Source organism: Physeter macrocephalus, chromosome 21 (genome assembly GCF_002837175.3).
Source record: "Physeter macrocephalus isolate SW-GA chromosome 21, ASM283717v5, whole genome shotgun sequence".
In the NCBI taxonomy this organism is placed as follows: domain Eukaryota; kingdom Metazoa; phylum Chordata; class Mammalia; order Artiodactyla; family Physeteridae; genus Physeter; species Physeter macrocephalus.
Genome location: NC_041234.1, coordinates 45,484,973 through 45,511,797, shown reverse-complemented (window position 1 = coordinate 45,511,797; position 26,825 = coordinate 45,484,973). Strand labels below are relative to the sequence as shown.

Here is a 26,825-nt window from a genome sequence, read left to right as displayed (position 1 = left end):
ACATCATAGGTGATTTTGTGTACCTTATGCTGCATCACATCTGAAGCATAATATTAGTTGACCCACCTTACTGATGTTAAGATTGATCATTGCTCTATTCTAACCTGTCAATGAAAGCTTGAGAATGTCTATACAATATTTCTAGCCAATCCACAATCCATTTATCTTGACACATCTAAGCAATGAGAAGTCAGTTTGCCACCAACCATGCTAATTAACAGATCCATTGGTGTTGATTAGAGATGAGGTTAGCTGAAGCTTATAGTAGCCTGGCTTCTGATTAGTCTTTTAAATACTAATTAATCAGCCCTAGAGTATGTAAGTATGCATTTAAAATTAGAATACTACAACCATAACTGACCTGTCCTAGAGTGTGCATGAAAACTAACAAACACATATATCAAATTTCATCCATTCTAAGGGGCACTTGTCTTTTTCAAATTGTAACCTGAATTCTGGTTGCATCTTAGAATCAATTTTTTCTTAAAATCACTGTTGTCAGATAGCAGTTTTTATGTAATTATCATAACCTCTACATACATGAACATGATCATAGCTTCTCATGTTGTAGTCATTTTAGTTAAATTATGTTCATTGTTGAGTTTATTTTCTATTTAAAATGTCTTCAAAAATATTACATAATGATTTGACAGTGAAAGTTTCTTCTTTCTCAGTGGTACATAATAAAATAATGGTGTGATTGCAATTGATGACATTGATGAAATTTAGGACATGGCACTGGTTATGTTGCAGTATTTAAAGTAAATTATGGATAATATAACACCAATGGATGAAACCAAAGCTGTCTGCCCTTAAGGGCATCATCTTCAGGCATTGGGATGTTACCAAAAGCTTAGCTTCTCTGTACACCAGTGCCGAATCAGACCTTGGAAACAGATTTTTGGGTGAATAGAAAAGGATAGCTTTATTACTTTGCTAGGCAAAGGGGGACACAGCTGGCTCCTGCCTGAAAAACTATGTGTCCCAACCCCAGAGGATTTGATGAAGGATTTTATAACAGTGGTTCAAGGGTGGGGTCTCTGACAAGATTAGGTTATGTGTAGGGCCTGCACTCCTCTAATCTGGTCTCAGGTAATCTTCTTGATGAGCTTCTCTGGTTCCTTTAGTCTTTCCTCAGGTGGTTTCCTGGCTGCTTCTCCCTTGATTAGCAGCTGTTCAAATCTACCTTTTGGAACACAGGGAAAGTCATGCAGGCTGGAGTCTTGCCTACAAGAAATGGGGAGGCCTGGGAGCCCCACAGGGCCATGCTTGGTCTCACTCCCCCCTTTTTCTTTGATCCTCCTCAATCTTGAGGAGAACAGATATTAGATGAGAAAGGGAACAATCATTTTGGATAGAGATGTTAATCATAAACTCAGCAGAGGAACTTGGTTTTAGGGGAACTCAGTTTTAATCCCCACTTTGGTTTTATCTTTCTCCAAATCTTTCAGGGAACTGGGTGACGACCATTCTGACTACTTCGTGCTGAGATGGGGTGTCTAAATTTTGGGGAGTAGATACCAAATTTACAATATTTGAGCTCCAAGTCCTGGATCCGAGTCTTATGTGATTAAGATCTCAATCCCTTGGTCTGCCATTTTGGTGCAACAGGCCCAGTTAGAGGTAAGAGGAATGACAACTGGAACTTTAGTAGAGAGAAAAGATCTCATTTCCTTAGGAATTCAGGGTAGTAAGTCTGAAGCCCAGTGTGGAACTGGTACTTCAGAGAGACTTGTTGTAGCCAGTTGTTTCCAAACCATTTCCTGTATGGGGAAAACCCATCAAGGCAATCCTGAAGACCCAGAAATAGGAAGCTGACCACATATCTGGCAGTTAGAATTATCAAAAGGATCAGCATATGGATCTATAGCTTTGTACATAAGAGGTATGAGAAAGGATAAGAAAACAGAACTTTCATTCTGCTTGTTGGAACAAACAAAGTTTCTGAGTAGTAAGAAGAATGTCATAGGATCCCTTCCATTTTTCTTCAAGCTGCTGCTCAGATCCTTGCTCTTTTTTAAAAAAAATTATTTATTATTTTTGGCTGTGTTGGGTCTTTGTTGCTGCACACAGGCTTTCTCTAGTTGCAGTGAGCAGGGGCTACTCTTTGTTGTGGTGCGCAGGCTTCTCTTGTTGTGGAGCACAGGCTCTAGAGCACATGGGCTTCAGTAGATATGGCACGTGGGCTCAATAGTTGTGGCTTGTGGGCTCTAGAGTGCAGGCTCAGTAGCTGTGGTGCATGGGCTTAGTTGCTCCACGGTATATGGGATCTTCCTGGAGAAGGGCTCGAACCCATGTCCCCTGCATTGGCAGGCAGATTCTTAACCACTGTGCCACCAGGGAAGCCCCCTTGCTCTTTTTCACACTTTCAGCAGCACTGGGTCTCCTGCTTTAAAGGGATGCAAGGGAGCTTCCAGGTGAGGGGGAGACCTGTGGAACACAAACTCATGCAGTGGTTAACAATTTACCAATCTGTTGTACATACTGTTTAATTTTTGCCTCCTGTGTTAGAAATGTTTCTCTTTCTTTACTCTTAGGAGGTAAGAGTGGTCTCCTGTATACCTAGCCCGCTTCTAGGGGCCACCAGTATACAAAGGAGAACAATCAGCAAGACCTTCTTCCATTTTAGATGAGTTTCCTGGCATCGCTTGATGAGCATTTTCTTCAGAGTGTGGTTCATCTTCTTAGCCTTTCTGTAGATTGGGGTCTCCATGCTGAGTGAAGTTTCCATTTTATACCTAAACCTTTATTTGCTGTTTGCATTATTTCTGTGATGAAAGCAGATCCATTGTTGCTCTGAATAGTAGAGGGAAGGCCATACCTAGGAATAATGTCCTTAAGAAGGGTTTTTGTCACTTCAGATGCTTTTTTCCATTCTGGCTGGAAAGACCTCTACTCAACCTTGATCCAGGTAAAATCATCTTAAATCTTTAGCCAAAATCTTGTTGAGGAGGGTGGGGGACTTTTAAAATCCTTGTGGCATCCTGAGTCTGAAGGAATAGTATAAGGAACTCTCATGTGCCTATAAGGAACTCTCATGTGCCTATCACCCAGCTTCAACAATTTTCAACATGTACCAAATCTTGTTTCATCTGTATCCCTATTCATTTCCCCTCCTCCTATATTATTGTGAAGCAAATCTAAGACATTATTTTATCCATAAGTATTTCAGTATGTATATTGAAAAATGAAAATTCTTTGTACATATAAACACAATATAATTATCACATCTGAAAACAAACTGTTAGTAATTACTTAATATCATTAAATATTCTGTTCAATTTTCCAGTAGTCTCAAATATGTCATATATATATATTTTTTAATAAGGATCCAAATAACGTCCACACATAGGAATCTTTTCAGATGTTTTTTAAGTCTCTTTTAATCTCTAGCAGAGGTCAGCAAATGTTTTCCAGAAAGGATTAGATAATACATATTGAAGGCTTTGTGAGCTATATGGACTCTGTTGCAGCTACTTAGTTCTATCTTTATAATACAAAAACAGCCATTGATAATATGTGAATGAATAAGCATAACAATACTCCAATAAAATTTTATCTACAAAAACAGGTTGGATTGGGCCCAAGGGCCATAGTTTGGTGATCCCTTATCTATAGCCGTAGTTCTCAATCTTTTGTGTGTATCAGAATCACTTGGAGGGCTAATAAAGAACACAGAGACCAAAGTTTAATAGGATAGGGCCTCTGTGTTTTTACCATGTTCCCAATCTGTAAGTTTCTTCTTCATCTCTTTCTTTTTTCTTATAATTTATTTGTTAAAGAAAACAGGTCATTAGTCCTTTAAAGTTTCCCATGTTTTGAATCAAGAGGCTTGCTCTGATTCACATTCTTTTTTTAATTTGTTTTTTGGGGATTTGGGGTGGGGTTTTTTTGGTTATTTTAGGTTTTGGGGGGGTGGTCTTTACAGTGGGGAGGGCAAACATACTTAATAAATGGTTCTATGTTCTTCCAACAGTAGACATGTAATGTGTGACTGTTTGTTTTTTCCATTATTTTCAAGGGAAGGACTTTCTTAGAGTCACTGAATGGCAGAGCTGAAAGGCTCTTTAGATTACCCAATAACCACCTCATTTTATAGGTGAGGGAACAGATACCTAGGGATGTAAAAAGATAGGCCCAAAGTCATACAATGCGTTAGTGATGCAACCAGTTTAATGAACTTATTCAGTTTTTATTTTTATTTTTTCATATTTGTTGAGGTATAATTGACAAATAAAAATTGTATATATTTATGGTATATTACTTATATACCATAATGATGTTTGGTATATGTATATGTTGTGAAATAATTGCCACAATATAGCTAATTACTATACCTATCACCTCATATAGTTACCGTTTTCTCCCTTTCTTCCTTCCTTCCTTCCTCCCCTCCCTCCTTTCTTTCTCTCTTTCTCTTTCTTTCTTTCTTTCTTTCTTTCTTTCTTTCTTTCTTTCTTTCTATGAAGAACACTTAAGATCTACCCTCTTAGCAAATTTCAAGCACAAAATACAGTATTGTTAACTATATTCATATTGCTATATATTAGATCTCTAAAACTTACTCATCTTATGTAACTGAAAATTTGTACCTCTTGACCAACATCTCCCCCATTTTCCCCTCCCCCAGCCCCTGGCAACTACCATTCTACTCTCTGTGTCTGGCTTATTTCACTTAACATAATGTCCTCCAAGTTCATCCATGTTGTTGCAAACGGCAGGATTTCCTTCTTTTTTAAGGCTTATTGATATTCCATTGTGTGTATATGTTTATCTGTTTGTCCATCTAAGGACACTTAGGCTATTGTGACTAATGCTGCAATGAATATGGGAGTACAGATATTCTCTTTGAGATACTGATTTGATTTCCTTTTAATATATACCTAGAACTGGGATTGCTGGATCATAAGGTAGTTCTGTTTTTATAGGCATTTTAATTTATGACCTGTGATCTAAACCATCTAATCAAAATTATGTTTTCCTAAATTGGAGGCTTTTTATAACCTCTCTCTAATACCTGTTTATTTGGTTTAAATTTTGATGTTCAAGAAGTCGTATCCATTGAGGACATGGGGAGGGGGAAGGGTAAGCTGGGATGAAGTGAGAGAGTGGCATGGACTTATATATACTACCAAATAAAAAATAGATAGCTAGTGGGAAGCAGACGCATAGCACAGGGTGATCAGTTTGGTGCTTTGTGACCACCTAGAGGGGTGGGATAGGGAGGGAGGGAGGGAGAAGCAAGAGGGAGGGGATATGGGGATATATGTGTATGTATAGCTGATTCACTTTGTTATAAAGCAGAAACTAACACACCATTGTAAAGCAATTATATTCCAATAAAGATGGTAAAAAAAAAAGTAGTTGTATCTATTTTCTTTAGTCTAAGTGGACTAGAGAATTTAAGATTTATTTGCTTCCAAATCATATTACAAACTCCCACCTAATTAACTACTCATGATGCCCTTATTTTTGGTTTCATTCATCTTATTAACCCACAATTATGCCTCTTAATGATTTTCAAAATGTATAATAAAAGGAGAGATGTCAAATGGAGAGAAACCTCCCCAAAGAATAGATTACCTTTCAAATCTCATAAGAAGACTAAGAATGAAAAGAGTGTCCTAAATGCAATACCTCGAACCTCCATCAGAGAAATAGAAGGTGGCTTTAGCTTAAAGGGGCCCCCATAGGGGCTGATTTCTTGACAGGAACTAGACAAGCAGACAGTGGGATGCAATGGGATGACTGTTAGACTTGGAGCCCAACAGATATGGGTTTGAATCCCTGTATTGCCATGTATTCACAAACTGTTTGACCTTAACTAAGTTGTTTACCCTCTGTGAAACTAGGCTTCAGAGATAAAATACTCTGCCTTTTGGAGTTATGCGGATTAAGTGAGCTCTGGCTTATTTAACCAAAGTCACTTTCTTTCAAAGCTCAAAAAAGGAGATAAGCATTTACACATGCTGGAGGCTGTTGTCTCACAAGTGTCCTTGCCTTGTTACTAGTGGTTTAGCCATTCCGGATCCTGGTAGCAGCATGGAGTTGCTTTTCCATGTTAACATCTGAAATATTCTGTCACTAAAGAATAAGGGTTAATTGCAGAAGTATTTAAACTGTTAAAAGGGATCCATCACCAGTCCAGCAATACCAAAGGCCTGTGAATAGTTGCTGTTCATTATCATCTGAATGGCACCCAACCTTTGTCATGGGCTTAACAGACTTCATTAGGATTTGTCTAAGGATTCTGTCCCTGTCAATTACCTTGTTAGTGACTGGAGCCTGCCTCTTAATGCAGTCAGTCTCTCAAGGGCCTTGACCTGGGCAGGTTTTGAAAATTAGTGTTTGTGGTGGGCTATTCCTTTCCCTTTTCTCCCCAATCCCACAACCAAACTGACCAAAGGGCTGTACACCTTTTACTTAGCTGCCTCCAGTACTACATGAAAGAGTGCTAGAGGCTCTCAGTTCTATTAAAAATAATTAGTATCTGCTCTGTATGAGGCACACACACTTGCAAGTTGTTTACCCGCTAGTAAGAAAGGCAGATAAGAAACAGAAAATTGCAATATATTCGACTTGCCAATGGTGTCAGTCAAGATGAGGACAGTGGGCTGTGAGAGCCCTGAAGGAGATGTCACCTAAAGTGAATCTCAAAGGATAGACATTCTTTGGATCTAGGAAGATGGAGACATTCTAAACAGAGGGAATGGCATGAGCAAAGATATGGAGATCTGGGCTTCCCTCGTGGCGCAGTGGTTGAGAGTCCACCTGCCGATGCAGGGGACATGGGTTCGTGCCCCGGTCCGGGAAGATCCCACATGCAGAGCGGCTAGGCTCATGAGCCATGGCCACTGGGCCTGCACGTCCGGAGCCTGTGCTCTGCAACGGGAGAGGCCACAACAGGGAGAGGCCCACGTACCGAAAAAAAAAAAAAATACAGTGATCTGAAACAGCATGATATAGCCAGAAAACTTCATCTAAGCAGTGTAGTATATAAGAGTGTCAGACATCAGCAGTGCCTAGATGGAGGCTCCTGGAGGGGTCATTATAACAGCAGATACTTCTAATGGAATATTTCCAGGATACCATGCTAAAGCAATTTAGCTCTATTTATTTCACAACTGTCTGAGGTGGATACTATTTTTGCAAGTGGGAAAACTGAAGCCCAGAGAAGTTAGGTCAGCAACATTCACTGTTGCACGGCTAATGGGTGGCAGAGTTGGGTTTCAAACCCAGGTCAGCTTCAGAGCCCAAGCTGTGCATTGAGATTGGAAATATGTGTCAAGTTACTGAAGACTTTAATTGCTACTTTGAAGAGAATTGGCAGTGTCCTATAAGTGATAGAAAGCCACTTAAAGTAATTTAAGTAAGGAAAGTGACTAGGGACCAGAAAATTTGGGATTACAGGCCCTTCTCTAATCAGGCTAACTGACTGCGGCGTCAGCCAAATCTCTTTCCTTCTTTGGACCTCTGTTTTCTCATCTGTAATGTGAGGACAATGAAAAAGTGCTAATCTTAAGGATCTCTTTTGGCTCTTTGAGTTTTTTGTCTCTCTAGCTAGGGCTGGGGAAGAGACTAGATTCCTGACTGGTGAGACTGGTAGGCACTTTCTCTATGTGCTTTTTTCTTCTTTATATATGCTTTATACATGCTGTACCTCTTGCCCTGGAATACCGTCTTGCTTCCCTCCTGTCTTTCCAAATACTATAGCCATCCACCCCTCTTCTCGTGACTTCTACAGTGCTACAAACTAAGTTAGCTGTGGCTCACTTTGGCCCCTAATTATATGCTATCTTGTATTCTTTGCTAGTTGCTTCCTTTGTAATATTTTCTTCCCATATATATTTTGCCCTCTCCTTTTCTTCTACTTTTTAGTTTCTCTTACCCCCTAAAGCATCTAACACAGTCTTGGTTACAATGGGGTCTTGGAGAAAATCTTGTTAATCATTTTCTTTCTCTTCTGGCAGTGTGTGTGAGCACAGCAAAGAGAATCTTATGACCCCCTCTAACATGGGGGTGATCTTTGGGCCCACTCTCATGAGAGCTCAGGAGGACACTGTGGCTGCCATGATGAACATCAAATTCCAGAACATTGTGGTGGAAATCCTAATTGAGCACTTTGTCAAGGTATGTATTTCCTATCCTCACCATCACTCCTCCAACCATGTGACACTTTCCCCTAGCCAAATTTTAGAGTTGTGTCTTCTCTCTGGCTCAAGTTATAATGGAAGGAAATTCCATATGACACAATGACATTTAATAGCATTTCTGACCCTGTGAAATTCATTCGTTCAGCAAACATTGCTTGAGCATGCAACTATTTTATTATCAGACCCCATGCAAGATGGTATAGAAGAAGAAAAGTATCATTGTACATGACTTTAAGGAGTTAATAGTATAATATGGAGACAACCATGTAAACAAAGGAAAATGATAGGTATAAAAGTGGTATATGTACAATTAAACCACAAAGAAAGCAATACTTATTAAAATCCCATCATATTCTAAAGAATTTAAGGTGTTATATTTATATGGTATGTAAAATATGAGGTAGTGTACATTGTAATTAGGTCAAATGAAAAATGAAAAATCATGATACAGATAGAAAATGAACACAGGAATGAGGCTAGACAAGAAATATTTAATGACAAGTCCTATACACTTGCTACGGATGGCCCTACATTTGACTCTAGGCTTTCTAGCAGCCAATGCCATCCTAGCAGAGCATAATTCAATAAAAACTTTTCTTCAGGGGGAGGGGACTGGTGATATAGTCCAAGTGGTATGCACAGTTCAAATCCAAGCTCTTCCATTTACTAGCTGTATTAGGTAAGATACAGGTTAGGCTGCTAAGATACCACAGTAGCTCCAACACAAGAGACATTTATTTCTTGGTTTGGAACAGTTCAGCAAGTTGGTCCAGGCTTGATACAGTGACTTGACAAAGGCTAGAACCCAGCTTATTTCTTTGTTGTTGTTCCGTCATCCCTAAGGTGCTGCTTCATCTGCATGACCAAATATCTTCTACATTATATCAATTGGGAAGTATGAAAGAAAGAAAGCTGAGGATATAACCCTTTCCTTTAAGGCAATAACCTGGAAGTCACACATATCACTTTTATTTACATACCATTTATCAGAATTTAATCTCATGGTCAGATCTAGCTATAAGAAAAGCAGGGAAATTTAGTTTTTGTTTGGGGCCGCCATGTGCCTAGCTAAGACTTTAGTTCTTTTACTAAAAGAAGGAGAGAATGGATATTGCAGAACAATTGACATTCTCTGCCGTATTATCTGTGTTACATTGAGCAATGTAACTTCTCTGATAGTCATTTTGTTTCAGCTGAAATGTGAAGATGATAATAAACACATGCTATGTGACAGTTACATGCCCAAGGCCATTTAGCTAGTGAGAGAGCTAGAATTTAAATCCATGTACCTGGCTCAGAGTTGAAGTACTTAATCACTAATTTTGGTACAGTGATATTATTGGGTATATACAGGACACTTTGGGATTATCAAGGATGGGTACTTGCAGAGAAGTACAACCTATGTCAATACTTAAAGTGGAAAAGAAAGGGAAATAGAGAAAAGAAATTTCAAGGAGATGGTTCAGCATGAACAAAGGCCCAAGGACCTAAAACTCCAAACCATTTTATATTGTTGGAACATGAAATGGAAATAGGAGTGGCAGGAGGTGTGACTGGAGGCAGATGGTGGCCATGTCCTAAAAGGACTAGTCTTTGTCTAATTAAGGAGTTTGGAATGTTTGAAATTGTTCTTGCAGTCTTGGGAAAGCCTTGCTTCAAATTAGAGTAGTATGATGAATAGAGTTACATTTGGGAGACTGTGTGGATGGCGCTCTACTTCATACATATAAAAAATACAGAATGGGAAAATTTTAGAAAGATGGAGAAAAAGCTCAGTTTGGAGCAGGTTGCATTTGAGATTTCTGGAATATATCCAGAGAGCAATATCTAGGAAGTAGTTGACTATGAATCCAAAGCAGGGATTGGCAAACTTTTTATTGAAGAACCATATAATAAATATTCTAGGCTTTGCAGGTCATAGATGTGTGTCACAACTACTCAACTCCACCTTTGTATTGGGAAAGCATAGATAACATATAAACAAATTAATGTTCCAATAAAACTTTATTGACAAAACTGGTAGCAGACCTGTGGGCTGTAATTTTCTGACTCTTGGTCTATAGCCCACATATCATTTATTGATTAACTGATTGGTTCATTCATTCAGAAAATATGTTTTGAGTATCCACATTTGCCAGGTACTGTTTTTAGGCATGGGAATACAGCCCTCATGTAATTTAGAAAAACAGTATCAATATAACTAAAATATATAATACGTTAACTGGTAATGAGCATTAAGATGAACAGTGAAGCAGAAAAGGGGAATAGGAAGGGTTGAGTAGTGGTTTTCACATTTTAAATAGAGTGGCCAGGAAGACCTCATCGAGAAGGACTTTTGAGCAGAGACCCATAGGAAATAAAGGACTTGTTCATTCAGATATCTGGGGGGAAATCATTCTAGGCTGAAGAAATGGTAAGTGGAAAATCCCTGAGGCAGAAATGTGTATATCATGTTCAGGGTACAAAAAGGAGGCCAGAAGGATTAATCAAAAGAGGAAACAGAAGAAGATGGTTCAGAGAGGAAATGGAGAGGGAAAGCTAAATAGATCCTATAGGGCCTTAGAACCCATTGGAAGGATTTTGACTTTACTATCTGAGTAGGATAGAATGAGGTTTTTGACTAGAGAAATGACATGATTTGACTTATATTTAATAGGACTATTCTGGATGCTTTGTAGATAATAGCTGTAGGGAAACAAGGGTAGAAGCAAAGAGTCTAATTAAGAGCTTGTTTCAGTAATGCGATCAATAAATGGTTTGTACCTTGGATGACGGTGGTAACAGTGGAGATGGTGAGAAAGTGGTCAGATTCTAAATAATTTTGAAGGCAGAGCTGACAGGACTTGCTAACAAATCATGTGGAATGTGGGAGAGAGAGAGGAGTCATGGATAACTTCAAGGTTTTATATCAGAGCAACTAGAAGGATGAAGTTTCCATTTACTGTGATGGATAGGCTGAGGGAGAAGAAGATTTGAAAAAAAGAGCAGGAGTTCAGTTTGGGACAAGTTAAGATAGATATGCCTATGAGACATCTGAGGTCAGAGAATAGAACAGGATTAGGGAAATAAAGTTGGCCTTCCATAGCATAGAGGCAGTGGCTAAAACCATGCAATTCTTGCCTAGGGATACTTGTAGCAAGACAATAAATGTTACACCAAAGATTGAAACCTAGGGAGTGCCAATGTTTTAAGGGCCATTAGAAAAGACCACAAAACAGATCAAGAAAGAATGTTCAGTAACATGAGAATGAGGAGGTAGGGGAGCCATAGACTCCTGGAGAGGAGATAGTTTTTGGAAGAAAGAGTGGACAGTGGTTTCCGTTTCCCAAGACAAGTCATCTAGGACAAGAACTGAAAAGTATTTACTGCTTTAAGTGTTTTTTAAAAATTTTAAATATAAGCAATACATATACATGGTAAAAATTTCCAACAATGAAGAAAGTATAGAATGAAAAATAATTCCACCCTTTACTTATTCTCAACTCCTAGTTCCAAATGTCATTTCAATAATTTCTTCTTTGTCATTCTGGCAAAGAAAAACAATACATATATATACATACACATGCATTAATATATTTGATAGATTTTAATATGCATATTTTATTTCTCTACTGAGAAAGCCTAAAAACCCTAGATATTATATATAAAAGCAACACAAAACAGAAAAAGACTCACAGACTTAGAGAACAAACACGGTTACCAGGGGGGAAGGGTTGGGGGCAGGGATAGATTGGGAGTTTAAGATTGACATGCACACACTGCTATATTTAAAATAGATAACCAACAAGGGCCTACTGTATAGCATAGGGAATGCTGCTCAATATTCTGTATAACCTAAATGGGAGAAGAATTTGAAAAAGAATAGATTACATGTATATGTATAACTGAATCACTTTGCTATACACCTGAAACTAATGCAACATTATTAATCAAGTATGTTCCGATATAAGATAAAAATATAAAAAAGAAAACTTTAAAAAAACAAAAAAAGAAGACTCTGAAACATGAAGGGAACAAGGCACACCAGACCATGTACGGACCTTGGGATGACGTGGCCACAAGTCATCAGGGTTGTTTTTTGTTTTTGGGGTTTTTTTGCGGTACGCGGGCCTCTTACTGTTGTGGCCTCTCCCGTTGCGGAGCACAGGCTCCGGACGTGCAGGCTCAATGGCCATGGCTCACGGGCCCAGCCGCTCTGTGGCATGTGAGATCTTCCCGGACCGGGGCACAAACCTGTGTTCCCTGCATCGGTAGACGGACTCTCAACCACTGCACCACCAGGGAAGCCCGTCATCAGGGTTTTGATTTTGCCTCATGTCTCCCAGATTGGGTAGTGTAGAAGCTGACAACCTAAGAACACTAATGGGTACAGTCAAAAGAGGTCCCAGCAAAAGCCTGCTCTCTCTGTCCAAAGGAACAGGAAAGGAACAGCCTAATGACAAAAAAATTTAGATAATAACCCCTTCACCACAAAATGCCACCAAAAACTTGAGGCCTCACCCCCACCCTCAGCGAACGCTGAGTGGAAAGCCTAGACTTTTATCTTTGCCAGTCTGTAACAAGGCACCTCAACCAACCTCTTCCTGCCCCATGTGGTTGTGTCAAGGAGGCCAAGTGGGGAACCAGACTTTCATCCTCACCTGTGGTAATGAGATACCTTCCCCCACTCCCTATGGTGTCAGTGGAGACCACATAAAGCACCTGGACTCCCATGACCATTTAACACTGGAGTAGTGTCAGAGGAGGCCTGGCAGAAATACAGGACTTTACCATTACTCTGTGGTAGTAAGTCTACTACACTGTGGTATCAGTTGAGAGGAGATCATGTGGGGAACTGTAATGAGACACCCTTCTTCTCCAGCCAGAGTGGTATCAGCAGGGCCTAGTGAGGAGCCTAAACTCCTACATTTGCCTAGCAGTAACAAGGTAGTGTTTCCTTCCCTACCTACTCCTAACAAGGAGTCTCCTTCCCTTTGGGATGTCAGTGGAGGCCAAGGGGAAAATCTGGACTTCCACTCTATCCTCGCAGTAATAAGGTAGTGCACTTCCTCCCCTGCAGTGACACTGTCAGAAGAGGTCTGCTTTAACAGAAGGTATAAGTAAGAACAAGATTCTCATAATACCGAAAATGTACAGGCTTCAGTTGAAAATTGTCTGTCATACCAAGAACAAGGGAGATCTCAACATGAATGAGAAAAGACCATCAAAAGACATCAACATCCACATAACACAGATGTTAATTATCTGAGAAAAATTTTAAGGCAGCCATCATAAAAATGCTATAATGCACGATTAGGAATACATTTGAAACAGATGGAAAAATTTCAGCAAAGTAATAGAAAATTTCTGCAGAGAAATACAAAGACTTGGCAAAGAAATAGAAGATATAAAGAAGAAACAAGTGAAAAATATAGAACTGAAAAATGCCGTAAGTGAAATTTTAAAATTCAGTGGATGTACTCAACAATACAATAGAGAGGACAGGAGAAAGAAAGTGAACTTACAGAATAACACAAATTATGCAATCCAAGCAACAGACTACTAAGAGAATTTGTTACAGCAGACCTATCCTAAAATAATGGCTAAAGGAAGTTCTTTTTTTAAAAAAGGGCACAATTAAAGAAGGGATCTTGGAATAGCAGGACAGAAGAAAGAACAACAGAAAGAGCAAAATTATGAATAAACTTCATAGACTTTTATTCTCCCATTTTGATTTCTCAATTACATTTCTTTTTTTAACATCTTTATTGGAGTATAATTGCTTTACAATGTTGTCTGAGTTACTGCTCTATAACAAAGTGGATCAGCTATATGTATACATATATCCCCATATCTCCTCCCTCTTACATCTCCCTCCCACACTCCATATCCCACCACTCTAGGTGGACACAAAGCACTGAGCTGATCTCCCTGTGCTATGCGGCTGCTTTCCACTAGAAGCTATTTTACATTTGAGAGTGTATATATGTCCATGCCACTCTCTCACTTCATCCCAGCTTACCCTTCCCCCTCCCCGTGTCCTCAAGTCCATTCTCTACCTCTGCGTCTTTATTCCTGTCCTGCCCCTAGGTTCATCAGAATCATATATATTTTTTTAGGATTCCGTGTATATGTGTTAGCATATGGTATTTATTTTTCTCTTTCTGACTTCACTCTGCATGACAGTCTCGGGGTCCATCCACCTCACTACAAATAACTCAATTTCGTTTCTTTTTATGGCTGGATAATATTCCATTGTATATATGTGGCACAACTTCTTTATCCATTCATCTGTCGATGGACCCTTAGGTTGCTTCCATGTCCTGAGTATTGTAAATAGAGCTGCAGTGAATATTGTGGTACATGACTCTTTCTGAATTATGGTTTTCTCAGGGTATATGCCCAGTAGTGGGATTGCTGGGTCGTATGGAAGTTCTATTTTTAGATTTTTAAGGAATGTCCATAATGTTCTCCATAGTGGCTGTATCAATTTACATTCCCACCAACAGTGCAAGAGGTTTCCCTTTTCTCCACACCCTCTCCAGCATTAACTGTTTGTAGATTTTTTCATGATGGCCATTCTGACTGGTGTGAGATAATATCTCATTGTAGTTTTGATTTGCATTTCTCTAATGATTAATGATGTTGAGCATTCTTTCATGTGTTTGTTGGCAATCTGTATAAATTCTTTGGAGAAATGTCTGTTTAGGTCTTCTGCCCATTTTTGCATTGGGTTGTTTTTTTGATATTGAGCTGCATGAGCTGCTTATGTATTTTGGAGATTAATCCTTTGTTAGTTGCTTCATTTGCAAATATTTTCTCCTATTCTCAGGGTTGTCTTTTTGTCTTCTTTATGGTTTTCTTTGCTGTGCAAAAGCTTTTAAATTTCATAGGTCCCATTTGTTTATTTTTGTTTTTATTTCCATTTCTCTAGGAGGTGGGTTAAAAAGGATCTTGATGTGATTTACGTCATAGAGTGTTCTGCCTATGTTTTCATCTAAGAGTTTTATAGTGTCTGTCCTTACATTTAGGTCTTAAATCCATTTTGAGTTTATTTTTGTGTATAGTTTTAGGGAGTATTCTATTTTCATTCTTTTCCATGTAGCTGTCCAGTTTTCCCAGCACCATTTATTGAAGAGACTGTCTTTTCTCCACTGTATATTCTTGCCTCCTTTATCAAAGATAAGGTGACCATATGTGCATGGGTTTATCTCTGGGCTTTCTATCCTGTTCCATTGATCTATATTTCTGTTTTTGTGCCAGTACCATACTGTCTTGATTACTGTAGCTTTGTAGTATAGTCTGAAGTCAGGGAGCCTGATTCCTCCAGCCCCATTTATTGCATTGAATCTGTAGATTGCTTTGGGTAGTATAGTCATTTTCACAATGTTGATTCTTCCAATCCAAGAACATGGCATATCTCTCCATCTGTTTGTATCATCTTTAATTGCTTTCATCAATGTCTTGTAGTTTTCTGCATACAGGTCTTTGGTCTCTTTATATAGGTTTATTCCTAGGTATCTTATTTTTTTTGTTGCAGTGGTAAATGGGAGTGTTTCCTTAACTTCTCTTTCAGATTTTTCATCATTAGTGTATAGGAATTCAAGAGATATCTGTGCCTTAATTGTGTATCCTGCTACTTTACCAAATTCATTGGTGAACTCCAGTAGTTTTCTGGTAGCACCTTTTGGATTCTCTATGTATAGTATCATGTCATCTGCACACAGTGACAGCTTTACTTCTTCTTTTCCAATTTGGATTCCTTTTATTTCTTTTTCTTCTCGGATTGCTGTGGCTTAAACTTCCAAAACTATGTTGAATAATAGTGGTGAGAGTGGGCAACCTTGTCTTCTTCCTGATCATAATGGAAATGTTTTCAGTTTTTCACCATTGACAATGATGTTGGCTGTGGGTTTGTCATATATGGCCTTTAGTATGTTGAGGTAAGTTCCCTCTATGCCTACCTTCTGGAGGGTTTTTATCATAAATGGGTGTTGAATTTTGTCAAAAGCTTTTTCTGCATCTATTGAGAAGATCATATGGTTTTTCTCCTTCAATTGATTAATATGGTGTATCACATTGATTAATTTGTGTATATTGAAGAATCCTTGCATTCCTGGGATAAACTCCACTTGATTATTGTGTATGATCCTTTTAATATGCTGTTGGATTCTGTTTGCTAGTATTTTGTTGAGGGTTTTTGCATCTCTGTTCATCAGTGATATTGGCCTGTAGTTTTTTTTCTTTGTGACATCTTTGTCTGGTTTTGGTATCAGCGTGATGGTGGCATTGTAGAATGAGTTTGGGAGTGTTCCTCCCTCTGCTATATTTTGGAAGAGTTTGAGAAGGATAGGTGTTAGCCCTTCTCTAAATGTTTGGGAGAATTCGCCTGTGAAGCCATTTGGTCCTGGGCTTTTGTTTGCTGGAAGATTTTTTCATCACCGTCTCAATTTCAGTGCTTGTGATTGGTCGGTTTATATTTTCTATTTCTTCCTGGTTCAGTTTCAGAAGGTTGTGCTTTTCGAAGAATTTGTCCATTTCTTCCAGGTTGTCCATTTTATTGGCATACAGTTGCTTGTAGTAATCCATCATGATCCTTTGTATTTCTGCAATATCAGTGGTTACTTCTTTTTCATTTCTAATTCTATTGATTTGAGTCTTCTCCCTTTTTTTCTTGACAAGTCTGGCTAATGGTTTATCAATTTTGTTTATCTTCTCAAAGAACCAGCTTTTAGTTTTATTGACCTTTGCTATCATTTCCTTCAAGTCTTTTTCATTTATTTCTCATCTGATGTTTTTGATATCTTTCCTTCTGCTAACTTTGGGCGTTTTTTTTTTTTCCTCCTTTCTCTAATTGCTTTAATTGTATGGTTAGGTTGTTTATTTGAATTGTTTCTTGTTTCCTGAGGTAGGCTTGTATTGCCTTAAACTTCCCTGTTAGAACTACTTTTGTTGCATCCCATAGGTTTTGGGTCATCATGTTTTCATTGTCATTTGTTTCTAGGTATTTTTTGATTTCCTCTTTGAGTTCTTCCCTGATCTCTTCGTTATCTAGTAGTGTATTGTTTAGCCTCCATGTGTTTCTATTTTTTACAGATTTTTTCCTGTAATTGATATCTAGTCTCATAGTGTTGTGGTCGGAAAAGGTACTTGATATGATTTCAATTTTCTTAAATTTACCAAGTCTTGATTTGTGACCCAGGATATGATGTATCATGGACAATGTTCCACAAGCACTTGAGAAGAATGTGTATTCTATTGTTTTTGGATGGAATGTCCCTTAAATATCAATTAAGTCCATCTTTTTTAATGTATCATTTAAATCTTTTGTTTCCTTATTCATTTTCATTTTGGATGATCTGTCCATTGGTGAAACTGGGGTGTTAAAGTTCCCTACTATTATTGTGTTGCTGTTGATTTCCCCTTTTATGGCTGTTAGCATTTGCCTTATGTCTGGAGGTGTTCCTATGTTGGGTGCATAAATAATTACAACTGTTATATCTTCTTCTTGGGTTGATCCCGTGATCTTTATGTAGTGTCCTTCTTTATCTCTTGTAATAGCCTTTAGTTTAAAGTCTATTTTGTCTGATATGAGAATTGCTACTCCAACTTTCTTTTGATTTCCAATTGCATGGAATATCTTTTTCCATCCCCTCACTTTCAGTCTGTATATGTCCCTGGTTCTGAAGTCGGTCTCTCTTAGACAGTATATATACGAGTCTTGTTTTTGTATCCGTTCAGCCAGTCTTTGTCTTTTGGTTGGAGCATTTAGTCCATTTACATTTAAGGTAGTTATTCATATGTATATTCCTATTACCATTTTCTTAATTGTTTTGGGTTTGTTATTGTAAATCTTTTGCTTCTCTTGTGTTTTCTGCCTAGAAAAGTTCCCTTATTGTTTGTTGTAAAGCTGGTTTGGTGGTGCTGAATTCTCTTACTTTTGTTTGTCTGTAAAGCTTTTAATTTCTCCATCAAATCTGAATGAGATCCTTGCTGGGTAATCTTGGTTGTAGGTTTTTCTCCTTCATCACTTCTAGTATGTCCTGCCATTCCCTTCTGGCTTACAGAGTTTCTGCTGAAAGATCAGCTGTTAACATTATGGGGATTATCTCTTATGTTATTTGTTTCTTTTCCCTTGTCTCAATTACATTTGACGCTTTGAGCAAAAAATATATTTTTTCCAACTTTATTGAGATGAAGCAAAAATTATGGTATGATCTGATGTGGTTCTCAGTGTATGTGAAGAAAATGCTTAAGACAGTGGTATTAATGGGGCATAAAAAACATCAAGTGAAGAGAGATTTAAATATATTTCACCAATGACATGAAATGTTGACACTAGTAGCCTATGATAAGTTATGTATATACAGTGTAATACCTAAACATCCACTAAAAACCTATAAAAAGAGATGCACTCAGAACAGATAAATCAAATTGGAATTCTAAGAAATGTTCAGGAAATCATAGCTATCCTAAATGTTTATGCACTAAACCAAAAAATTAAAAATAAAGTTCAAATTAGATGATGCAAAAACTTGTGGAACTGATATGAGAAATACAAAATCCATAATTATACTTGGAGACTTTAACAACCTTCTCTCTAAACAACTGAAAATGCAACTAGACAGAAAATCAGAAATAGAAGAAATCAAGGGCACCATCAACCAACAGGATCCGATCAACATTGATACAATACTACACCCAACAGCAGCAGAATATACATGATTTTTAAGTGGTCCTGGGGCACATACCAAGATAGTCAATATTCTAGTTTATAAAATAAACTGCAAAAATTTTTACAAATTGAAATCACACATGTGTTCTCTCTGACTGCAATGGAATCAAACTAGAAATCAATAACAGAAAGGCACTATGAAGCTTGGCAGAAAAAATGGTGATGTTAGAGAATCCAGATTCCCTGTCCCCCCACAAGAACAATGATTGGATAGCTATCCATGAACAAAAACACCTCTAGGAGGCTTCTGTAGTCTCCTTCAGAAGTTTTAGCAACACTGGAGCAACAACAACAACAACAAAAAGAGGATAATTTCACAAGAAGAGAAGGAAGAAATTATATTTTTTTTGCATCATCCCCATCCTTCAAGTCAACATTGTTTAGTGCCAAGAAGGAACTTCCCAGCTAGGAAAAGTTCCTCTTGCCTGGAAGGGAAGAAGGGAGTGAATGACCAACTTCTCCAGCCTCTCAGTGCATTATGTAAATGTCCCACTTCAGTTTCGCACCACCCAGACCAGCAAAGCTGAGATGTGTACAGCTGGCTAGGAACAAAGGAGAAAAGCAGAGGCTATTATTAGCAGACATGCAGTGGGACTGATCAAAGTCCACAGAGACCTGCTCTGCAGACAAACTCAGCAGATTTCACCACTGATGAAGCCAGTGGCCAGCACAGCTGCTATGAACCCACTGTAGATCTCCACCAGCTTTTTCCCCACAGGTATTCATGTTCCCTAATGGCAGCCACCTGAGTCCATCTCCACTCTCTCCACCCACTCACCCCTGATGGTGCCCAGGAACCACCCTGGCAGCCATCCAAAATCTCTGCAGCTGCACAAGTGTAAAAGACAAGCTGCCTGAGACCCTCCCCACCCCCACTGGAGCCCAAGAGCCATGACCACAGGCAGTGTGGGCCTCTGCAGCTGTGTGAGTAAGGCTGGTTTAGGACATCAACCTACAGACACTAGGCTCACCACCACTACTCTGCTAGTAGTGGGCTAGCCTAGCCAGCTGTGCACCTGCACACCACTGGCCTGACAACCATCTTTGGCCTCTACCATAGCACACACATCCTGGGGGGAGAGTGTGCAGCCATGGATGACAACCACTTGTGCACCTGGCTCAGGCTCTGCCTTCTGTCACTGGCCAGCACCACTGCCCACCCATAACTAGCCCCTCCAGCTGTGTGCCTGCATGCTCCCAGCCCAAGTCCCATCACCAGTCACCACTGCAGTGTGAATGCCCAGGAGGAGAGTATGCAGCTGCAGGAGTGTACACCAACAGCCAGGGCCCCCACAGCTGCATATGGGCTCAGATCAGGCCATGCATTCTGTCAATGATCAATACAACAGCACTCACCCTTCCATCTGTGTGCCTGCACACCTCTAACAACTCTGTCACCAGCCTCCTTTGAAGTGTGCATACCTGGGGAGAGTGTGCAGCCATAGAAGATCATTCTGACATCCAGGGCTTCTGCAGCTGCCAGTGTGCTCATAGTTGGCCCTGAGCTTTGCTACCTGCCTTGGTTCCCATCACTGTATGTCTGTCTGCAACTAGCCCTTGCTTATAAACAGGAACCTACAGTTGGCCCCTATAGCTGAGTGTGTGTACACCACCAGCTCCAGCCACCACAGCTGCCTGCCCTGGTCCCTAGCTTTTGGACCTGGAGGTGCCACTTAGGACCCCAACAGCCCTTGCAACTACTGTTGACCCCCCACAGTACCCACCAAGGACCATGCAGTTGATGATACTGTGGACCCCAATAGCCTCAGCCAAAGAGACATCATGCCCCCATGGTGCCTGACACATGCTTCCAAACTTACCACCCTGTACTACCAGACTGAGGGTTGTAGTACAACTCAGCATGCCCCCACTCACAGGAGAAAGGCTTCCCTTACCGAAGTCAATCCATAAAGTCTGGAAGTTGTGACTGCTTCTTCAAACGAGCAGACATGTATGAAAGGCTACATAGGATCATGAAGAATCTGAGAAACATGTCTCCACCAAAGAAATATGGTAAACCTCCAAGAGTTGGCCCCAAAGAAATGGAGATCAGGAATTGCCTGACAAAGAATTCAAAATAACTGTTCTATAGTGCCCAGAGAGCTACAAGAGAAAACAGACAATAGTTTAACAAATCAGGGAAACAATATGAGAACAAAATGAGAAGTTCAGTGAAGAGATAGAAAACATAAAAAAGAAACAAATTTTGGAGCTGAAGAATATAATGACTGAATTGAAGAATTCAATCGAGAGCTTCAACAGCAGACTTGAACATGGAGAAGAGAGAATTAATGAGCTAGAAGACAGACCAATTGAAATTATCCAATCAGAGGAGCAAATTTTTTTTAAAGTATGAAAAGTAATGAAGAAAGCCTACAGGACTTATGAAACAATATCAACAAAAATAATGTACTAATGATTGGAGTCCCAGAAGGAGAAGAGAGGGGGAAATGGATTTAAAGTTTATTTAAAGAAATAATGGCTGAGAACTTCTTACACCTGGGGAGAGATTTGGACATCCACGTTCATGAAGCTAATAGATCACCTCGAAATTTCAATCCACAACAGTATCCTCCAAGACACATAATAAAAAAACTGTCTAAAACCTAAGATAAAGAATTTTAAAAGCAGCAAAAGAAAAGAAATTCTCTCATACAAGGAAATACCCATAAGGCTGTCAGTGGATTTCTCAGCAGAGGCCAAAAGATAATGGGATGATATATTCACAGTGCTAAAAGAAAGAAACTTCCAACCAAAAATACTTCACTCAAGAAAGTTGTCCTTCAGAATTGAAGGCAAAGTAAAGATTTTTCCTAATAAACAAAAGCTGAGGGAATTCATCATCACTAAGCATGCCTTACATGCTGAAAAGAGTTATTCAAGCTGAAACAAAGTATGCTAATTGGTAACATAAAGACATTTATATGAAAATATACAATGAACTGGTAAAGGTGAGCATATAGTCAGATTCATAATACCCTAACACTACAATATGGTGATGTGTGAACTACTTAATTCTAGTACAAAGGTTAAAGGACAAAAGTACTAAAAATAGCTATAGCTTCAACAATTTGTTAATGGATACACAATATAAAGTGGTGTAAATGGTGATATCAAAAACATAAAAGGGGGAGGGGAATAAAAAGTATTTGCATGAGATCAAACTTAAATTGTTAGTGTAAAATAAACTGTTATATAAGATGATTTATGTAAAATTCATGGAGAACCTTACAAAACAAAAACTTGCAGTAGATTCACAAACGATAAAGAGAAGGTAATCAAAACATACCACTGTGAAAAAAAAACAAACAAACAAACAAAAAAACATACCACTGTGGAAAATCATCAGTTTACAAAGGAAGGCAACAAAGAAAGGAAGAAAGAAAAATAGAACTAGAAAACAGCCAAAAAACAATAAGATGGCATTAGTTAAGTCCTTACCTGTCAGTAATTACTCTAAATGCTAATAGATAGAATTCTTCAATCAAAAGGCATTGAGTGGCTGGATGGATTAAAAAAAAAATAAGACCCAGCTATATGCTGACTAAAAGGGACTCACTTCAGCTTTAAGGACACACACAAGCTCAAAGTGAAAGGAGGATAAAAGATATTCCACGCAAATAGGAACCAAAAGAGAGCATGAGTATCTTGTACTTATATCAGACAAAATAGACTTTAAACCAAAAATGGTAAAAAAAAGACAAAGATGGTCATTATATAATGATAAGGGGGTCAATTCATCAAGAATATATAACAATTATGAATAAATTTGCACCCAATAGTGGAGCACCTAAATATATTAAGCAAACACTAACAAATCTGAAGAGAGAAACACAAAAATACAATAGTAGAGGATTTTACCTCACTTTCAACAATGGATATATCATCCAGGCAGAAAATAAACAAGGAAATCTTGAGCTTGAACCATACTTTAGGCCAAATGGAACTAACAGATATATATGTATATATAGGCATTCCTTGGAGGTATTGTGGGTTCAGTTACAGACCACTGCAATAAAGTGAATATTGCAATAGAGTGAGTCACACAAACTTTTTGTTTCCCAGTGCATGTACGTTATGTTTACACTACACTGTAGTCCATTAAGTGTGCGATAATGTTATGTCTAAAAAAAATGTACGTACCTTAATTTAAAAGTTATTTATTGCTAAAAAATACTAACCATCATCTGAGCCTTCAGCAAGTTGTAATCTTTTGGCTAGTGGAATATCTTGCCTTGATGTTGATGGCTGATGACTGATCAGGGTGTTGGCTGCTGAAGGTTGGGGTGACTATGGCAATTCCTTAACATCATGACAACAGTGGAGTTTGCCACATCAATTGACTCTTCCTTTCACAAATGATTTCTCTGTAGCATGAAGTGCTATTTGACAGCATTTTACCCACCTTAGAACTTTCAAAATTGGAGTCAATCCTCTCAAAACCAGCCACTGCTTCATCAACTAAGCTTATTTGTAATATTCTAAATCCTTTGTGGTCATTTCAACAATATTCACAGCATCTTCACCAGGAGTAGATTCCATCTTCAGATTACTTTCTTTGTTCATCCATAAGAAGCAACTCCCATCCATTAAAGTTTTATCATGAGAATGCAACTATTCAGTCACATCTTCAGGCTCCACTTCTAATTTTAGTTCTCTTGCTATTTCTATCACATCTGCAGTTCCTCCTCCACTGAAGTGTTGAACCCCTCAAAGTCATCCATGAGGGTTGGAATGAACTTCTTTCAAACTCCTGTTGATACTGATATTTTGACCTCTTCTCATGAATCAAAAATGTTCTTAATGACATCTAGAGTGGTGAATTCTTTCCAGAAGGTTTTCATTTACTTTGCCTGGATCCATCAGAGGAATCCCTATCTATGTCAGCTATAGCCTCATGAAATCTATTTATTAAATCATGAGACTTGAAAGTTGAAAGTACTCTTTAATCCATGGGTTGCAGAATGAAGGTCATGTTAGCAGGTGTGAAAACATTAATGTCATTATACATCTCCATCAGAGCTCTTGGGTAACCAGGTGCATTGTTAATGAGCAGTAATATTTTGAAAGGAATATTTTATTCTGAGCAGTAGGTCTCAACAGTAGGCTTAAAATATTCAGTAAACTATGTTGTAAACAGAGAGATTTAGCATAATTCTTAAGAGCCCTAGGATTTTCCGAATGATAAATGAACATTGGCTTCAACTTAAAGTCACCAGCTGCATTCACCCCTAACAAGAGACTCGGCCTGTCCTTTGAAGTTTCAAAGCCAGGCATTGACTTCTCCTCTCTAGCTGTGAAAGTCCTAGATGGCATCTTCTTCCAACATGGCTGTTTTGTGTATATTGAAAATCTGTTAACCATCTTCATTCTCTCAGCTCTATCTTCTGGATAACTTGCTGCAGTTTCTACATCAACCCCTGAAACTTGATGTTTCACCTTGCCCTTTTGTGTTATGGAAACAGTTTCTTTCCTTAAACCTCACAAACCAACCTCTGATAGCTTCAAACTTTTCTTCTATAGCTTCCTCACCTCTCTTAGCCTTCTCAGAATTGAAGAGTTTGGACTTTGCTTTGGATTAGGCTTTGGCTAAAGGGAATTTTGTGGCTGTTTTGATCTTTTACTTAAACCACTAAAACTTTCTCCATATCAGCAATAAGGCTATTTCACTTTCTTTTTAAAATTATTATTATTTTTTATATTTAATTTGTGTTGAAGTATAGTTGATATACAATATTATATTAGCTACAGATGTACAATATAGTGGTTCATAATTTTTAAAAGCTGTACTCCATTTATAGTTATGATAAAATATTGGCTATATTCCATGTTGTACAATATGTCTTTGTAACTTATACATAATTGTTTGTACATCTTAATCACCTCCCCCTCCCTCTTCCCTCTCCCACTTGTTACCACTAGTTTGTTCTCTATATCTGTGAGTCTGCCTCTTTTCTGTTATATTCACTAGTTTGTTGTATTTTTTGGATTCCACATATAAGTGATAGCATACAGTATTTGTCTTTCTTTGACTTATTTCACTCAGCATAATACCCTCCAAGTCCATTTGTGTTGCTGCAAATGGCAAAATTTCATTCTTTTTATGGATGAGTAGTATTCTGTTGTGTGTGTGTGTGTGTGTGTGTGTGTGTGTGTGTGTGTATGTGTATATATATCACATCTTCTTTATCCATTCCTCTGTTGATGGACACTTATTTTGCTTCCATATCTTGGCTATTGTAAATAAGTCTGCTGTGAACATTGGGATGTGTATATCTTTTCAAATTAGTGTTTTTTGTTTTGTTTGGATATATACCCAGGAGTGGAATTACTGTATCCACTTTCAGTCCTCAGAAAGAAGAGCAAAGCTGATGGCATCATACTATTTGATTTCAAACTATACTATTTTAAAGTTATAGTAATCAAAACTCTATGATACTGGCATAAAAAAAGACACATAGACAAATGGAACTGAATCAAGAGCCCAGAAATACCCATATGCACATATAGTCAACTAGTATTTGACAAGAATACTCATTGGGGATAGGATAGTTTCTTCCATAAATGGTGTTGAAAAACTAGATTACCACATGCAGAAGAGTGAAATTGGAACCCTATCTTACACTTAACTCAAAATGGAATAAAGACTTAAAGATGAGATCTGAAACTGTAAAACTCCTAGAAGAAAACATAGGGAAAATGCTCTTTGACATTGATCTTTGTAGTGATTTCCTGTATATGACACCAAAAGCATAAGCAAAAAAAGAAAAAATAAGTGGAACTACATCAAACTAAAAGCTTCTTCACAGCAAAAGAAATAGACAATGAAATGAAAAGGCAACATATGGAATAGGAGCGATTGTTTGCAAACCATATATTGGGTAAGAGGTTAATAACCAAAATATATAAATGTACAGTTCAGTGGGTATTTTTTTCTTTTTTGTTTTGTTTTGTTTGATAAATTTATTTATTCATTTATTTTTGGCTGTGTTGGGTCTTCATTGCTGCACACGGGCTTTCTCTAGTTGTGGCAAGGGGGACTACACTTCGTTGTGGTGTGCGGGCTTCTCATTGCGGTGGCTTCTGTTGTTGTGGAACACGGGCTCTAGACATGCAGACTTCAGTAGTTGTGGCTCACGGGCTTAGTTGCTCCACGGCATGTGGGATCTTCTCAGACCAAGGACTGAACCGGTGTGCCCTGCATTGGCAGACAGATTCTTAACTACTGCACCACCAGGGGAGTCCCTAACTAAACTATATAAAGAACTCATACAACTCATTATTAAAGAAATAAACAACCCTATTGAAAAATGGGCAGAGGAACTGAATAGACAGTTTTCCAAAGAAGATATACAATTGGCCAACAGGTACATGAAAAGATATTCAACATCACTAATCATCAGAGAAATGCAGATCAAAACTACAATAAGATATCACCTCACAACAATGAGAATGGCTATTATCAAAAAGACAAGAGATAGCAAGTGTTAGCAATGGTGTGGAGAAAAGGGAACTCTTGTGCACTGTTAGTGGGAGTGTAAATTGGTACAGCCACTATGGAAAATAGTATGGCGATTCCTCAAAAAATTAAAAATAAAACTACAATATGATCCATCAATCTCACTCCTGGGTATATATCCAAAGTAAATAAAAACTGATTTTGAAGGGATAACCACACCCGCATGTTCATTGCAGCATAATTCACAATAGCCAAGATATAAAAACAACCTAAGTGTCCATCACAGATGAATGAATAAAGAAGTTGTGAGATTTTACATAATATGAGTGAATGAAGAAGTTGTGAGATTAAATATAACATATATTCAGCCATGAGAAAGAAGGACATTCTGCTGCTATGCAATAACTGGGTGAACCTTCAGGGCATTATGCTAAGTGAAATAAATAAGACAGAGAAAAACAAATATAATATGGTATCACTTATTTGTGGAATCTAAAAA

At 38.3% G+C, this 26,825-nt stretch overlaps 1 protein-coding gene across 8 annotated transcripts in view; it reads left to right on the top strand.

Annotated features, from left to right (window-relative positions):
* The window catches only part of OPHN1 (oligophrenin 1), a 671,055-nt gene that overhangs the window by 540,344 nt on the left and 103,886 nt on the right, over positions 1–26,825 (top strand). For all 8 annotated transcript variants that reach the window (XM_028482255.2, XM_028482256.2, XM_028482254.2 and 5 more), the window contains one exon: positions 7,971–8,130. In XM_028482255.2, the coding sequence (XP_028338056.1) occupies positions 7,971–8,130 (160 nt within the window). The remainder of the gene's footprint in view (positions 1–7,970; positions 8,131–26,825) is intronic.